Below are 18728 nucleotides of genomic sequence, written 5' to 3'. Positions count from 1 at the left end.
TATGTGTCTGATGTACTCACAGTGCCAGTCACCAGTAGGATTTCCCCTCTTGGATCACTCAAGCTTCTTCTCTCTCCATCTCCCACCAGAAAGACTTTGACACACACTTGTGTCCGTCTCAAAACCTCTCCACCCAGCGTTATCTAGATCCTTCTCCCAATTCCACCATCCTGATTGCATGACACTACATTGCTAAACATGAATATCTCAGCCCATTATCTTTAATGGTAACCCAAATATTACTAGTAGGACACACTGTTTCTACAGAAAACTGTTAAATGGAATACCCTACAACATTAGTAGTAAAATCTTAACCAGGGCATTACACCAAAAATAGTCATGTCCTCATGACTTCAAGATCTACCAACCCATCATTAATAACACAATTTTCATGGGAATTTTGTGATATCATGACCTCCAAACCATTTGTAAATGGTAGTGACATACTACCATCTAGGGGGATAGGTGCAACACTCTGTTCCCCCAGTGTGTCATACTGGGGCCTATCTGGAGCTTTCCTGATCTTTGAACCTCCTTATCCCACTATCCACTTCTTCAGTTTCAGACACTCCTTGGGATCTTTCCTGTCTCCTTGGAGATGCCCCCTCTGTCCATTACTTGTGCCTTCTGGCAACTCAGGTCTCCCTGCCACTTGACTGAGCTTAGCTACATCCCCAATTACCTTGAAGCCCAATTTTCCTTCATTGTTAGCTGCAGTCTGACTATCCACTGCTAGTTCCCCCAGTTGCATCGGAGTCAGCGTGGGGAGGTTCGGAAATCTCTTCAACAATTATTGGGGAGTTTACACAAGATAACATGTATCACGCCCAATTTCCTCATCCTCCAAGTCCGTACAGCATTCAGAGATTAGGTCCCTTTCAGCTCCCTCCACTTTCTGTTCTCCCTCTTTGGTGCAGAGTCCTCCTGCTAGGTGTAGAGTCTGTGTCAGGCTCTGGGTCAACATGTACGTTGTGTCCTAGAGGTAAAAGGTGGTTTCAATGGAGAATTTTGACAGGTCCATTCCCATCTTCTAGCTTCACCCAGAAAACTGGCATAATTGGCATCTGACTCTCCACTACATAGGGCATAGCCACCCAGCAGTCAGCCAACTAATGCTTTCCTGGTAGCCCCAAATTCCTTATGAGATCTCTGTCTCCAGGCATCAGCAGGGAGAACCTAACCTTTTGATCATATCTCCGCTTGTTTCTTTGATTCTTCTTGGCAGCAGAGACTGCTGCTAGTTCATAAACCTTTTGCAATTCCTTCCTCATGTCAGACATATAGGTCTTCTGTGGGAAATCTACCCCACCATTCCCAAAACAGAGGTCTACAGGCAATCTCGCTTTGAGCCCAAACATCAAATAGTAATGCGAGTACCCAGTAGCCTCATTCTGTGTATAGCTGTAGCAGTGGACCAGATGCCTAATATACTGACTCCATTTGTTCTTCTTACTGATATGCCTGAGCAAGTCTAGCAATGTCTGGTTGAGCCTCTCGGGCTGGGGATTACCCTGACTGTGATAAGGCGTAGCCCTCAGTTTCTCGACTCGAAGCATGCCCAGTAACACATGTATGAGCCTACTCTCAAAATCCCTTCCCTGATCGCAGTGTATCCATCTTGGAAGGCCATAATGAATGAAATACTTTTCCCATCGCACTTCGCCCATGGTGGATGCCCTCTGATTCTTTGTAGGGTAGGCTTGAGCATATCTGGTCTGGTGATCAGTAGTAACCAAAACATTCACAGTGTTGCTGGAATCAGACTCCATGGAGAGGAAATCCATACATACTAGATCAAGTGGCCCCCCTACTCTGTAAATGGAATAAGGGAGCGATCCTCGAAGGCAGCATCTTCCATTGAATACATTGAATGCACAACTTACAGTACTCTTCAACTTCAGACTTCATTCGGGTCCAGTAGAACCAATCTCGGACCAATCCATGGGTCTTGTCAAACCCCAAATGACCTGAATCATCATGACATAACTTCAGCACAATCCCCCAATGCTTCTTGGGCAAAACCAACTGGGAACGCCGAGGTCTGCCTGGAGGTGACGTGACTCTGTATAGAACCTGGTTCCTCAATTCCAGTTTGTTCCATTCTCTTAGCAACAGAGGTATGGCAGAGTGTTTCATCTTTTCAACTCAGGTCAAATCCCCTTCTGCAACAGGTGACCAAGCAGTACGTATACAAGGGTCATCTTGCTGGGAGGCTGGTCCTACCCCAGGACTCAATGCAGACAACTGCTTCCTATTCAGAGTGGTCAGGTTGAGGTACGCCTGTGGATTGACACAACCAGAAGCTCCCAGATGGTCCTCATGCTCTATCCTGCCCTTGCCTTGCCTCTGACTTCCCTGTGGTAGAAAACTGGCACATTGTTTTAACTCCAGGTGCAGGAACCCTGTCCCACTCTCCGTCCATTTCCAGCCCTTTGTGCAGATGTCGGGAAAATGAATCCGCATCAATGTTCCAGCTCCCTGGACAGTACTTCAAACTGAAATTATAGGCAGACAATGCTGCCAACCAACGATGGCCTGTGGCATCCAGTTTCACCAAGGTCAGGATAAAAGCCAATGGATTGTTGTCAGTCCTCGCCTCGAACTTGGCACCGTATAGATAATCACTCAACTTATCCACCGCAGCATTTCAATGCCAGAAACTCCAATTTGTGCATCGGGTAGTTTCACTTGGAGGGTGACAAACTCCAGCTGATGAAAGCAACAGGTTTCAACCATGTGCCTGATCCTGATACAGAACACCCCCTAAACCCTCATGGCAGCTATCTGTATGCAATACATATGGCAATCGGGGGTTCACAAAGGCCAACACAGGTACTTTTGTCAGCAGCTCCTTCAGCAATTGGAAGACCTCTTCGCATTTTGTATCCCACCTTGCTCCAAAAGGCTCTGAAGGACAAAGATAAACTTTACTATCTTCTCCTTTTGACCACCTCCCTTTCTTCCCCAAGGAAGGGTAACCGCACAGAAGCTGATTCAAAGGGTGGCTTACTTTGGAGTAGTCCTTCACAAACCTTCGGTTGTACCCACAGAATCCAAGGAATGAGAGTAGAGCACTCACATTCTTGGGCCTTGGCCATGTGGTCACTGCCTCTATCTTTGATGGACCTGTAGCTACTCCATGCAGTGAGACTATGTGCCCAACATAGTTGACAGACATCTTTCAGAACTGGCACTTGTCCAGTGACAGTTTTAACCCTTCACCTTTCAGGTGGTCTAACACCTTCAGTATCCTCGTTTCATGTTCTTCCTGTGTGGACTCAGTACCTCAAGCAAGCTCGTGTCCCCGATAGTCTTCCCAATGACATGTTGGAAATTAGCTGGTATTCCTGATGTGCATTCCTTCAAACTGAAAGAATCCCAGTGGACATAAGAATGCCGTCTTCTCTTTGTCAGCTTCACTCATGGGTATCTGATAATACCCACTCCTTAGGTCCAACACACTGAGCCATTTCGCTCCAGTCAGACAGGCCAGAGCATCCTTGATCCCTGGAAGGGGTAGACTGGTCGGGGACTGTACATCGGTTCAGTGTCTAATACTCAACACACATTTGTACCATCCCATTCTTCTTCCTCACCACCACTATAGGGACTCAGTGATAATCCCAGGTTTCTTCAGTTTCAGCCAATGCTGCAGAACATCCTCCACCTCTGATGGTGCTAATCACCAACACCTTTCTCTGAACGGGGCAGGGTGCAATCTGTCATTCGGATGGTGTGGCGAGTGCTCTTGGAACAACACACATCGAACTCGTCAGTAGAAGAGATCTTCGAACTTTAACATCTTCTCTGTCAGTCCCCTTTTCCAACCCCAGGTACCGAGGAGTCACCAAAGTCAATTTTTCTGTCCCTGAAGATTGTCTCCCTCCTGATTTTCTCACAAGAAAACTAGAGATTACAGTCACTGGAAAAAGATGTGCCATCGGCATTCCCCACCTAAGGGTGACCTCCCTCTCCGAGGTGTTCCTGAGTCACTGTCATCCTGTTTACCTGTACAGTCAACAGTTTCTGCATTTCGGGCCTCACCAGTACCCCATCAGGTAAGCGTGATTCCTCTTCATGGTCTTCCAGAGCATCCAGTGGGAGGGCTTCGGCATCAGGCATTTGGGAAATTTGCTTAACCACTCATTACCTCATCTGCGTTCATCATCCGGACCAGGATGGGCTTGGACTTTCTCAAAAACAGCTCTGAACATGGGTGAATGGGCAAGGTTTTCAGAAAACTCTCTCCAATTCTCCCCTTGCAGGCTCCCCCTAGTCTCCTTATAATAGGAGTATTTGTTCCGACAAGAATTGAAGCTTCACTCTTCTCAACCAGGTCTGGACAGCCCAACACTAACCTCAGCTATGCCAACACCTGCTTCTGAAAACTCCAGCTGCAATAAGTAACCAATTTTACAGGTAGTCATCAGTACTAAGGCCCCAAAGCTCTAGGACACTGAGTTGTGTCAGTGGTAAATGCATCAAATACCGGTTGTAAAGGATTCGTACAGTACAGAAACCTAAGAACCAGTGTCAAGTATGGCTCTAGCGTAAATATCCTCAATCTGTGGTGATACACTGGAACTTGGCCCCTCTAAGCCTTCAGGAACAGAGTTTCACACTGTGGTAATGTTCTCCCCGAGATGCCAGGCCATTTCCTTTCTGGGCCTCTCTGAGGTTCCCTGACTTCCCCTTCTGTTTAAGTAACCATTGGTTCACATTCTGAAGGTTTTCCCTTCCTTCACACTTAATCTTAAAATATCCTCCTCACTACAGTTGTAATAGACCATACCCTTCACTCTTCTTTTCAAGGGACCCCATTCAGTAGCAGCCCTCTGCTTAATACATCCCACCAGTGGGTCCTGCTCCCTTTTGGCTTTGTCATGCTTGATGGCAGCACCAGCCAATATCATCTGAGGTACCTCAGCTCTCAAACCTTTCATGAAATCCTGTAAAACCCACGTCTGTGTGTCAGAGGTTGCTTTAGCAACGGAGGCTACTACCGAGGACATGGCCCTGCTGACAGAGGCCTCCCACTTCTCCATCGCATTTCCTTTTCTCTTACTCTGTAATCAACTCAACAAATGAGGGAGGGGGACGCATCCTACAAGACATTTGGAGGCTTAAAGCAATCACATCATGTGACTGTGTGCCCTTTGCCATTTGGTGCATCCTTAGTTAGTTCACATCGGCTAGCTGGATGGCCACTTTACGCCAAAGCTGTCTCCCTAGCCAAAAAATGTAGGCAGAAAGTTTCTCCCTATCTCCTGAAACATACACCTAAACCCTGTCATAAGCTTCATTGGGCTTCCCGTCGTACCCAAAACATTTTCTAATACTTGCATGTAGCCCACGGAAGTGGAAAAGAGGTCCTCTGCCTTTCAGGACCTCACCACCTCAGCAGCCTGACCTTTTAGACTTTTCACATTATCAGAGCACTGCCACTCATCCAGCATCTGAGAGGACTGCTCCGCCCAAGTTTTGTATTCCTCCAACCCCCTCGGGGGTGGGCTTCACTCCTGAGAACATTCTCAGCCCACGATAACTTTGACTCCCTGCTGGTGCAATTTGGCATTTATCCGTCAGAGACCTAATTGCCGATACCAACTCGGAATTTTCATTAGACCCTCCACATCATTCCACAGAAATGAAAGCAACCCGGCTTTAAAATCTCTGCCCTCAGCTATGGGAGACTCAACTTCCAATCTGGCACCCTCACCTACACTTCCCTCTTCTCTGAAAGTTTGGACAGTCCATGGCCCCGCCTCTCCAGGTACCCCAATTGTGCGAGGCATATCCACTCACAGCACATCATTGCAAGCCTGAACTAAAATATCTTTGCCCACTGTTTGGTCAAACTGCTGTTGCATGATTGTAACTTTCCCTAATACTTTAACGGTACTTAAAACACTAATCAACAATTCATCTGGGCTGCGGATATCCACTCTGCTCAGCACACAAACCCTAGTTATGAGTAATCTCTTTGAATCACTCCAATACTTAATCCCTATGGCATCCATGATCACGCCTCTTATTCACTTCCCCGGACAATAGTTTATCACAGGCTTAAACATACAAACAATGTAATCAATTCTTAGAGCAATTACATAGTATTCAGTGAATCCAATCCCAGACAACCCGCACAATGAAACCCTTTTCACCGGGTGTCTCTAGAGCTGCAGCTTGTCAGCCCCTTGCTAACAGCCACTGGACACAGTGGTTAGAAAACCACCTTTCTCAGACTCTGTATGCCTAGGGTCGATATGACTTGTGTCCCACCAAAACCAGGAGGTTGGGATTTCTCGCCCACCTGAACCCCAATCTGTGTGAATACTGTGTAGTTACTGCCCCCATGCAATCGCCCATTGGCAAGAAATAGCGGGCTGTACACTGCACACAATTATAAAAAAAACATATACTTAAGAATGTTAACTTAACCAAACCGTCATTAAAGGAGAAAGGAAATAAAAAGGCCCATCATAATTAAAACAATCAAATGTACACAGGTTTAAGCTCAAATATTCCAAAAATTGATGTGTCCAATATACTCATGGTGCCACTCCTATTCAATGATCACCAGTAGGATTTCCCCTCTTGGACTCCACCAAATCATGCATTCCCATTGGATCAAATCCCATGGCCAGTTCTCTTCAGCTTCTTATATCTCCATCTCCCGCCGAAAAGATCTTGACCCTCCCCAGTATCTGTCCCAAAAGCCCTCCAACCAGCTTCTCCCAATTCCACCATCCTGATCAGATGACACTATATTCCTAAGCATAAACATCACAACCCCTTATCTTTAGTGGTAACCCAAACACTACCAACAGAGCACACTGTTTCTACAGAAACCTATTAAATGGAATACCCTGCAACATTAGCAGCAAAATCTTAACCAGGGCATTACACCAAAAATAGTCATGTCCTGCTTCTACAGAAACCACTAAATAAAATGTGCTGCAACATTAGCAGTAAAATCTTAACCAGGACATTACACCAAAAATAGTCATGTCCTGCTTCTACAGAAACCACTAAATAAAATGTGCTGCAACATTAGCAGTAAAATCTTAACCAGGGCATTACACTTATGTATTGTATTGTACTGCTGCAGTTAAAAAAAAAACAAATTTCATGATGTATGTGGGTAATGATAAACCTGTTTCTGATATGGGTCTTTATTGTGGACTGAGATTGGGAAGGGGGCTGGAAGAGGGGAATCATGGTTAGAAAAAGGGGAAGGGAAAGGGGAGGGAGTGGGAAGCACCGGAGAGACATTTTGTGATGATGAATAAACCATTTGTTTGGAATCAAATGACCTTGCCTGGTGTCTCAGGGCTGGGTAATAATCTGCTCCCGCGCCAACAATCGCCCCAGGCACTCTTTCTCTGCCACCTGTCGACACCTGTCCCCGGCGCTCCACCCTCACAATTCTAAACATTCTTTGCTCTTATCAGATTTTCGAACTTGTTTTCCACTCCACATTGACAAATACATTACTGTGCAAGAGGCACCCAATATATATGTCTAAGACCTTGCACAGTACTGGAATATTTTGTGAAATTTCCCTGATTCAATCCTTATTGATTACCTGTCTGAGCAACAAGTCTAATTCTGTCATTATCTGGATCATACTGATTTTTATTGAAGTGGATGGTGACGTGGAAAGTCTGGCCTCGCCGGATTATCAGACGTTTGGTACTGATCTCTGCAGTCCTGTGCTCTTTGTTGTTCTTCTCACAGTGAAGGTCAATGTGACTGAAGACAGGTCCAACATCATAGAGAGCTAAAGGAAAGAAAAAATTGTTAGGCCTTGAATTCTTGCAGCTTCAAGCTGAACAAAAGTAAATGGTCAAGCTTAACACTTGCTAAGTACCACATAGCTGGTCTTGGTCTATATTGCACTGGATTACATCACATGTTAATCTGGCTGTTTGAATCTGATCTCTTGATTGGCTATCATAGCAATTAATTGTATGATATAAAAATTAGTCAGCCAATTGTACAGTGCAATACCATCAATTCATCATAATCAAGCCTGCAATAAGACAATCAATTTCTAGTTACATTAAGGTAGCAGAAAAATGAACTTTATTGAAACAAACCGAGTATTTGTATGCAGGTATAGTCACTATAAATCTGTACAAACAAGGGGCCTGACCGCATTTTAATTCTAGATAAATGATGTTCCATCTATAACAAAAGAGTGTTTTGAAATAACTTCACTGAGAATATTTGAACAGCTGACACAGATCAGGAGCGAGGAAAAGTGACTCTCTCAGGCCAGTGAGTGTGTATTAATAAGCAATACCTCATGGGAATTTCAGCATTTGAAAAGCGGCTAGTCAGAGATCAGGAGCAAGAGAAGCAGTGATCCACACGGCTTAGCAAGCGTGCACTAAAAAGACATTGCTTCACGGGAGTGTTGGTGTTTGAACAGCAACCGATCATGAGGAAATGCAAATTAAAATAAGGCAGGGGCATGTGGAGCGGTCTTTGTTGGAGCAGATAGTGTTAGAGTGGGGTTTTGAGGCTTCTAGCTCTTCACGAGTTCAGCAAGGAGAGGCTTGAGTGAGAGAAAGCAAAAAACAGTAGGTAAATTTTTTTGTTCCAGTTTATCCTTTTATTGTTTCCTTTTTTATATAATGGCAGAGTTAGAGCAGTAGGGATGCCAGGCAGAATAGCTGGATACTCCTCTTGCAGGATGTGGGAAGGCAGGGAGACCTCTAGTATCCCTGACGACTTCAACAGTAAGAAGTGCACCCAGCTGCAGCTCCTAACACTCCATGTTGAGTTCCAGCTGGAACTGTATGAACACCAGATCATTGGGGAGGCTGAGGGGCTGATAAACAGGACATATAGAGAGGTAATTACGCCTAAGGTGCAGGGCACAGGAAACCTGGGTGACAGTCAGGAAGGGTAAGGGGGTTTAAACAGCTAGTACAGAGTTTCCATCCCCCTCAACAACTTTGGATACTTTTGGGAGTGGGGGATTACCTAGCAGAGGAAAGTCCAGCAGAAAGGTGTCCACTGAAACCAGCTCTGTGGCTCAGAAGGGAAGGCTAAAGAACAGGCTAGCTGTGGTGATAGGGGATTTGTTAGTTAGCAGGACAGAAAGGAAGTTCTGTGGATGAGGATCAGACTCCAGGATGGTATGTTGCCTCCCAGGTGCCAGTGTCTGGGACATGTTGGATTGAGTACTCAGTATTGTTAAGTGGGATGGTGAGCAGCCAGAGGTCATGGTCTTTATAGGTACCAATGACATAGGTAAGAAAAGAGATGAGGTTCTACAAAGTGAAGTTAGAGAATTAGGTGCTAATTTAAAGGACAGGACTCCAGGATCTCAGGATTGCTACTTGTGTCACGTGCTGGTGAGGTCAGAAATAGGAAGATCAAACAGTTTAATGTTTGGCATTAGAGTTGGTGTAGGAGGGAGGGTGTCAGATTTTTGGATCATTGGGCTCTCATCCAGGGAGGGAATGAGAAGAGATGGTTTGCAGCTAAACTGGAGAGAAACTTGTATCCTAGTGAGAAAGTTGGCTAGTACTGCACAGCAGGCGATGGGTTTAAACTAGAGTTGCAAAGTGATGGGAACCAGAGTGCCAGAATAAAAAGTAGAGTGCTTGTGGAGACATGTTGTTAAGACCTCAAAGTCAAAAAACAAAAGGTTAGGCACGGTGGGAGTAATGTTCAGAGTTGTGTATATTTCAGTGCAAGATGGAAAGGCAGTTTAGGGCATGGATCAATATTTGGAATTATGACATTGTAGCTACTAGTAAGTCTTGGTTGTAGGAGGGGCAAGACTGGCAGCTCAATATTTCAGGGTTGTGTTGCTTTAGATGTGTTAGAGCAGGAGAGAGTAAAGGCGGAGAGGTGGTGTTACTAGTCAGGAAGAATGACACGGCAGTGGTCTGTCAGGACAGACTGGAGAACTCATCTAGCGAGGCATTATGGGTGGAAATGAGGAATAAGAAAGGTATGACCTTGTTAATGAAGCTATAATACAGACCACCCAACAGTCAGCAGGATTTAGGGCAACAAATTTGTAGGGTGATTGCAGACGGTTGCCAGAAACAAGATTGTGATAGAAGGTGATTTTAACTTTCCACGTATTGGTTGAGACTCCCATACTGTCAGAGGATGGGGTAGAATTTGCCAAATGTCTTCAGGAAAGTTTCCTTCATCAGTACATAATGCCATTTCATTTATTTCAAGGTAATTATGGAAAAAGGTAGGTCTGGCCCTTGCTTTGAGATTCTGAATTGGAGAAAGGCCAATTTTGATGGTATCAGAAAGCATTTGTTTAACAAACGTTCTTTACAAATGAACCAAATCTCAAATAACGATGAGTCAGAATATAGGAATGAGATAGACCACCTAGTGTGTGGGTCTCATGACAGCAATCTTTCCCTCGGTATCAGCAAAACAAAAGGGCTGGTCAGAAAGTGTAGGGGCAGTGCACACGCTTCTGTTTATGATAGTGGTGCTGGGGTCAAGAGGGGTGAGCGCTTCAGCTTTCTAGGAGTGAACATCACCAAAAGCCTGTCCCAGTTCAAACATGTCAACCAAGAAAGTACACAAGCACCTCTACATCATCAGGCAGATAAAGAAATTTGACATGCCTACTTCCACTCTCGCCAATTTCTTACAGATGCACCATAGAAAGCATCCAATTTGAATGCATCAGGGCTTGGTATGGCAACTGCTCTACCCAAGACACATCATGCAAGCCAGGCTCCCCTTCATGGACTCAGCCGATATCTGTCACTGCCTTGGAAAATAGCTTACCCTGAACATTCTCTTCCTCCACTTCCTTTGAACAGAAGGTTCAAAAGCCCGAAAGCATGGTCCACCGGGCTCAACGACAGCCTCCATCCTACTGTTGTATGACTAATGAATGATTCCCTAGTACAATAAGATGAACTCTTAACCTCACAACCTACCTTGTTATGACCTCCACTAACTGACGTTTCACTGTGCATTCGGTTATTGTTTTTCCTTGTACTGCCTCGAAGCACTGATGTGATGAAATGGTCTTGTGAATGACATGCAAAACAAAGGTTTTCACTGTACCTCAGTACTTGACAATAAAAAAACAATTTACCAAAAGAACTACTTTTCAACTTTTTAAGGGCTTGATTTACAGTGTTGGGTAGTAGAAACATAGAAACAGGAAACATACTGCACAATACAGGCCCTTCGGCCCACAAAGCTGTGCCGAACGTGTCCCTGCCTTAGAACTACCTAGGCTTTACCCATAGCCCTCTATTTTTCTAGGCTCCATGTACCCATCCAGGAGTCTCTTAAAAGACCCTATTGTTTCCACCTCCACCGCCCATTCCACACACTCACCACTCTCTGCATAAAAAAAATAACCCTGACATCTCCTCTGTACCTACTTGCAAGCACTTAAAACTATGCCCTCTTGTGCTAGCCATTTCAGCCCTGGGGAAAAGCCTCTGACTATCCACGCGATCAATGCCTCTCATTATCTTGTACATCTCTATCAAGTCACCTCTCATTCTCCGTCACTCCAAGGAGAAAAGGCCGAGTTTGCTCAACCCATTCTTATAAGGCATGCTGCCCAATCCAGGCAACATCCTTGTAAGTCTCCTCTGCACCCTTTCTATGGTTTCCACATCCTTCCCATAGTGAGGCAACCAGAAATGAGCACAGTACTCCATGTTGTGTCTGACCAGGGTCCTATATAGCTGCAACATTACCTCTCATCTCCTAAGTTCAATCCCATGATTGATGAAGGCCAATGCACCATATGCCGTAACCACAGAATCAACCTGCGTAACTGCTTTGAGTGTCCTATGGACTCAGACCCCAAGATCTCTCGGATCCTCCACACTGCCATGAGTCTTGCCATTAATGCTATATTCTGCCATCATATTTGATCTACCAAAATGAATCACCTCACACTTATCTGGGTTGAACTCCATCTGCCATTTCTTAGCCCAGTTTTGCATCCTATCAATGTCCCGCTGTAACCTCTGACAGCCCTCCACACTATCCACAACATCCCCAATCTTTGTGTCATCAGCAAATTTACTAACTCATCCCTTCACTTCCTCATCCAGGTCATTAGTCTAGGACTCGGAATAGGTGAGACTGAATGGTAAACCTCTGGAGGTGTATAAAATCTTAAAGGGCTCAGACAGGGCGAATGTGCACAGTCTTTTTCCTAGGGAAATGGAACCAGATACTAAAGGGCCTGGATTTAAGGTAAGACAGGAAAATATTAAAGTGATCTGAAGGGAACATGTAAAGGACATCTGAAGAAATGCATTAAAAGAAAAGATTTAGAGGGGTGTGAACTTAATGTGGACAAATGGCATTACTGAAGTGGGCACCCTGGGTGCTATGAAGGAGTTAGACTAAAGGGCCTGCTTCTTTCATAGACCTTTTGACTTTCTTTTCTGTTTTACTCTACAACACTTAGTTTCATTGATTGGCAAGGACTCAGAATGGGTCAGTTCCTTCAAAAGGTAATAACAGCTTTGTTGGAGAAAGTGGAAACAAAGTCCATATAGGAAGAAGGCAAATTAGGAGTGCAATTCCAGGATGTAAGAAGAATCAGAAATCAGGATGAAAAGGCATCAAAGGATCTGTTGATAGCCTTGGAATGATGAGTGAAAAAAACTGTAAAAAAACAGAAAAGTTGATATGGTTGGGTGAAGACCAAAAATGAAATCATTTTGATTATATTGCAATGTTGTATCAAGCTGGATGCTCTTCTCTCTTTCCCTCTTAAGCACACATGTAGCACAACTTGACATAAAATGATTGCATACATTTGAAGCAGGCTATCTGACACGTGATGGAAATGTGCATATAAATTTGCTTTATTTAAATTGCCCCACACAGCATGCATACAAAATATTCAAATAGACAATAGGTGCAGGAGTAGGCCATTCAGCCCTTCAAGCCAGCACTGCCATTTACTGTGATCATGGCTGATTATCCACAATCAGTACCCCGTTCCTGCCTTCTCCCAGTATCCCTTGACTCCGCTATCTTTAAGAGCTCTATCTAACTCTTTTTTGAAAGCATCCAGAGAATTGGCCTCCACTGCCTCCTGAGCAGAGCATTCCACAGATCCACAACTCGCTGGGTGAAAAAGTTTTTCCTCAACTCCATTCTAAATGGCCTACCCCTTATTCTCAAATTGTGGCCTCTGGTTCTGGACTCCCCCAACATCGGGAACGTGTTTCCTGCCTCTAGCGTGTCGGATCCCTTAGTAATCTTATATGCTTCAATCAGATCCCCTCTCATCCTTCTAAATTCCAGTGTATACAAGCCCAGTTGCTCCAATCTTTCAACATATGACACTACCGCCATCCCAGGAATTAACCTCGTGAACCTCCGCTGCACTCCCTCAATAGCAAGAATGTCCTTCCTCAAATATTTGGGGACCAAAGCTGTATACAATACTCCAGGTATGGTCTCACCAGGGCCCTGTACAACTGCAGAAGGACCTCTTTGCTCCTATACTCAACTCCCCTTGTTATGAAGGCCAACATGCCATTAGCTTTCTTCACTGCCTGCTGTACCTGCATGCTTACTTTCAGTGACTGATCTCATTGTGCTTGCCCTTTTCCTAACTTGACACCATTCAAATAGTAATCTGCCTTCCTGCTCTTGCCACCAAAGTGGATAACCTCACATTTATCCACATTAAACTGCATCTGCCATGCATCCGCCCACTCACCCAATCTGTCCAAGTCATCCTGCATTATCTCAACATCTTCCGCACATTTTACACTGTAACCGAGCTTTGTGTCATCTGCAAATATGCTAATGTTACTGTTAATCCCTTCATCTGAATCATTAATGTACACTTTGTATATTGTAAATAGCTGCGGTCCCAGCACCGAGCCTTGCAGTACGCCACTAGTCACCGCCTGCCATTCTGAAAGGGACTCGTTAATCCCTACTCTTTGTTTCCTGTCTGCCAACCAGTTTACGATCCATGTCAGTACCCAACCCCCAATACCATGTGCTCTAATTTTGTCCACTAATCTCCTATGTAGGACCTTATCAAAGGCTTTCTGAAAGTCCAGGTACACTACATCCACTGGCTCTCCCTTGTCCATTTTCATAGTTACATCCTCAAAAAATTCCAGAAGATTAGTCAAGCATGATTTCCCCTTCGTAAATCCATGCTGACTCGGACCGATCCTGTTACTGCTATCCAAATGTGCTGCTATTTCATCCTTTATAATTGATCCCAGCATCTTCCCCACTACTGATGTCGGACTAACTGGTCTATAATTCCCTGTTTTCTCTCTCTCCCTCATTTCTTAAAAAGTGGGATAACATTAGCTACCCTCCAGTCCTCAGGAACTGATCCTGAATCTATAGAACATTGGAAAATAGATACCAATGCATCCACGATTTCTAGAGCCACCTCCTTAAGTACCCTGGGATGCAGACCATCAGGCTCTGGGGATTTATCAACCTTCAGACCCAACAGTCTATCCAATGCCATTTTCTGTCTAATGTGAATCTCCTTCAGTTCCTCCATTACCCTAGGTCCTCCGGCCACTATTACATCTGGGAGGTTGTTTGTGTCTTCCCTAGTGAAGACAGATCCAAAGTACCTGTTCAACTCGTCTGCCATTTCCTTGTTCCCCAGAATGAATTCACCCGTTTCTGTCTTCAGGGGCCCAACTTTGGTCTTAACTAATTTTTTCCTCTTCACATACCTAAAGAAGCTTTTACTATCCTGCTTTATATTCTTGGCTAGCTTGCCTTCGTATCTCATCTTTTCTCCCTGTATTGCCTTTTCAGTTATCCTCTGTTGCTCTTTGAAAGTTTCCCAATCCTCTGGCTTCCCACTCATCCTTGCTATGTTGTACTTCCTCTCTTTTATTTTTATACTGTCCTTGACTTCCCTTGTCATCCACAGTCACCCCTTACTCCCCTTAGAACCCTTCTTCCTCTTTGGAATGAACTGATCCTGCACCTTCCGCATTATTCCCAGAAATACCTGCCATTGTTGTTCCACTGTCATCCCTGCTAGGGTATCTTTCCAGTCAACTTTGGCCAGCTCCTCCCTCATGGCTCCATATTTCCCTTTGTTCAACTGCAATACTGACACTTCCGATTTTCCCTTCTCCCTCTCAAATTGTAGTTTAAAACTTATCACATTACGGTCACTACCTCCTAGTGGCTCCTTTACCTCGAGTTCCCTTATCAAATCCGGTTCATTGCACAACACTAAATCCAGAATTGCCTTCTCCCTGGTAGGTTCCAGTACAAACTGCTCTAAGAATCCATCTCAGAGGCACTCCACAAACTCCCTTTCTTGGGGTCCAGTACCAACTTGATTTTCCCAGTCTACCTGCATGTTAAAATCCCCCATAACAATCGTAGCATTACCTTTGCGACATGCCAATTTTAACCCTTGAGTTAACTTGCACCCTATATCCAGACTACTGTTTGGGGGCCTGTAGATAACCCCCATTAGGGTCTTTCTACCCTTAGAATTTCTCAGTTCTATCCATACTGACTCTACATCTCCTGATTCTATGTCCCCCCTCGCAAGGGACTGAATTTCATTCCTCACCAACAGAGCTACCCCACCCCCTCTGCCCATCAGTCTGTCCTTTCGATAGGATGTATATCCTTGAATATTCATTTCCCAGGCCCTATCCACTTGAAGCCATGTCTCTGTTATTCCCACAACATCATACTTGCCAATTTTCAACTGTGCCTCAAGCTCATCCACTTTATTTCTTATACTCCATGCATTCATATAATACTTTTAATTCATTACTCCCCTCCCCTTTCATATCAATTCCTATTTCACTTGGCCATACTGTACGATCCCTTCTTGAGCTTTCTGCTCCGTTGATTCTGTTGTCTTTCTTAACTTTTCTTATTCTCACTTTCCCTTTAACTCCATCCTTATATTTCCAGTTCATCCCCTCCCCCCCCCCCCACTACTTAGTTTAAACACACCTGTGTAGCAGTGGCAAACCTGCCTGCCAGAATGCTGGTCCCCCGCCTATTAAGGTGCAACCCGTCTCTTTTGTACAATTCATCCTTGCCCCAAAACAGATCCCAGTGGTCTAAGAATCTAAATCCCTGCTTCCCGCACCAGCTCCTCAGCCGCACATTCAGATCCCCTATCTCCCTGTTCCTGCCCTCTCCAGCATGAGGAACTGGAAGCAAACCGGAGATAACCACCCTGGAGGTCCTGCTTTTCAGCCTTCTTCCGAGTTCTCTGAAGTCACGCTGTAGAATGTCTTTCCTCTTCTTCCCCACGTCATTTGTGCCGACATGCACCACCACTTCCGGATGTTCACCTTCACCCTTGAGGATGCCCTGTAATCGGTCCGTGACATCCTTGATCCTGGCACCAGGGAGGCAACACACCATCCTTAAATCCCGCTTGTTGCCGCAGAAACCCCTTTCTGTACCTCTCACTATGGAGTCCCCTACTACCATGGCTCTGCCTGACGTCTGTCTCCTCGGCTTTGCTTCAGGGCCAATTTTTGAATCGCAGACCTGTCCGCCTCTCAGACTGGCAGTGTCTTCTGTCCCGACAGCTTCCAAGAGGGTGAACCTGTTTTCAAGAGGCACATCCCCCAGGGTCTCCTGTACTCCAAGCATCCATCCCTTACTCATCGTTGCCCCCCCTTCTCTCTTCCAGAGTCTTCAGTGTAATGACCTCACTGTAGGTCCTGTCCAGAAAACTCTCGTTTTCTCAGGTGAACCTGAGGTCATCCGGTTGCTTCTCCAGTGCCCCAAGGTCCTTCAGGAGCTGAACCTGGACTCACTTTTCACAGCTGTAGCAGCCAGAGGCACCATCTGTGTCCCTGACCTCCCACATCATGCAGGCATCACAATGAATCAGTTTACCTGTCATTTCTTCACCACCTCTCACCCTCTCCAAATGTGGCACAGTCTCCTCCCTCAGCCTCCTCGCCGAAGACTCTTGAGCAAAAGACACGCACTTTTCTCACAAGGCACGTCCCTAGACCAGGCCCCTCCCCTAGATCAAACCTTGATTATATTATATGATAAATTAACTAATTCATTGCACCTGCTGCACCTTTGCTGACCTTAAAGGTATGTGTTGCAGGCTGGTCCCGACCTCTAAATCATTAAAGGCATGTTGTCTTTTTAAATGAGAATTTTTAATTCACAAAGTAAATTTAATTATTTGATTTGTGTTGGCGCATCATGACACTTTTGTAACAATTGATCGTAGTAACAAAAACATTTACTTTCCTACCAAAGATCTGCTAGATAGTTTCAACACTGAGACTATCCTTTTAATTATAAATCACTTCTTACCAATACGTGAGCTACTTTCATTTTAAGGCATACAGAACATCAGATTGAATGGAACACCTGAATAAATTCGTCAATTAAAGCAAAATGTCAAGAGTTACAAATTGATTAGAATGTCTGTTTTTTTTCATATACTTTATTTACATATAAACACTGAAAGAGGAGTAGTTTCTAATTTAGTCAAGCTGTTGTGCAGTTTGAATTAACACCAGCAGACGGATAACCCAGGTTTCACTTTCATTTGATTTGAAAAGAAATTTTAAACTGATCTTTAGACCAGCCAAATAAGAATATCAAAAGTAATGCAAACTCGTGTATATATATATATATATCTTTGAAGCTGTGTTATATGCTTAAAATCCAACAGATTTCGAACAGATGTATGAATTGCCCTGATAAAGTAATTTCTATATATTTTATGTACTTTCTTTTAACATTAATTGAGGTCCTTTGAGCCAGCAAATACATGCTGTCTCTCAAACAAAGACACCCCACTTATTTCCTTGTAACACCATCACATCTCAGGGATGTGGGAGATAACCCAAGCCTCTGAAGGAAACCCACAGGGTAGAAGGAAGAGTGTGGAGACTCCACACAGAAGTCAGGATCAACCTAGATCACTTGCAGTGCAATTGTGCCAAACTTTTTTTTCCCCCCAAAGAGATGATACATGCATCACAATTACAGAAAAAAAAATTGTTCATTTGGATAGGAGGTATGAACTGGGTGCTTAAGCACACCAGTCCTTTTTGAACAGTTCTGAATGAATGAAATCTGTTATGAAAACGAAAGGGTCTTAAATGCATGTTCAACCATTTCTCTGAGTCAGTGAATTGGATTGTACTAAACAGACCTAATGGCCTTTAGGAAATTACTAAAACATACTCCAAAACTGAAATACTTAACTGCCTGAGGAAGGAAAAAAGGAGGGTGTAGACTAAGATTTACTGCACCCTCTTCACATTAACTACTAAAATTAAACTCACCTGCCATCTCAAAGCCTTTGACTAGAACACTGGAGAACCACACACTTCAGCAGACTTTGCGACTCAAACACGTTGGAGGCAATTGCAGTCTCTCTCACGAATGTCAGGAGGAAGTTTGAAATGGAAATTCAAATGCTGGAAACTTGCCAGCAACTTGCTGCCACTGCATCTAGTTCTGATCCAACGCTGGCCTATCACTATCGACGTAACATGATCTAGAGATAAGGAATGAACACACTTTCATCACATTTTGGCAACCACTTCAAATGGTAGCCTGGTCCGCTTGTCTCCACAGAACTGAAATTATTTTTCAGGGAGATGAAGATCAGATTAAGTGCTCTGCATTATGATAATTACATAAAAAGAATTAATTCTCTGAAGACTTTCACAACTACGCTATGTCATCCTGCGAGGTGAAGGCATTATTTTTAAGATTAA

General features: G+C 44.3%; 1 protein-coding gene across 2 annotated transcripts in view; it reads right to left on the bottom strand.

The window, feature by feature from the left end:
• LOC134336834 (protein-glutamine gamma-glutamyltransferase 2-like) overlaps positions 1-18408 on the bottom strand; it is a 77117-nt gene extending 58709 nt beyond the window's left edge. Inside the window, exons 1-2 of one of the 2 annotated variants that reach the window (XM_063031385.1) lie at positions 18291-18408; positions 7586-7780 (exon numbers count right to left, since the gene is read on the bottom strand). In XM_063031385.1, the coding sequence (XP_062887455.1) occupies positions 7586-7780; positions 18291-18297 (202 nt within the window). In that variant the 5' untranslated portion in view covers positions 18298-18408. Of the gene's footprint in view, positions 1-7585; positions 7781-16869; positions 16929-18290 lie in introns of those variants that run through there. The other variant, XM_063031393.1, reaches the window with a different exon arrangement.
• Positions 18409-18728: the final 320 nt, after the last annotated feature.

Source organism: Mobula hypostoma, chromosome 2 (assembly GCF_963921235.1).
Source record: "Mobula hypostoma chromosome 2, sMobHyp1.1, whole genome shotgun sequence".
Taxonomy (NCBI): domain Eukaryota; kingdom Metazoa; phylum Chordata; class Chondrichthyes; order Myliobatiformes; family Myliobatidae; genus Mobula; species Mobula hypostoma.
This window is presented reverse-complemented; position numbering and strand designations above follow the sequence as displayed.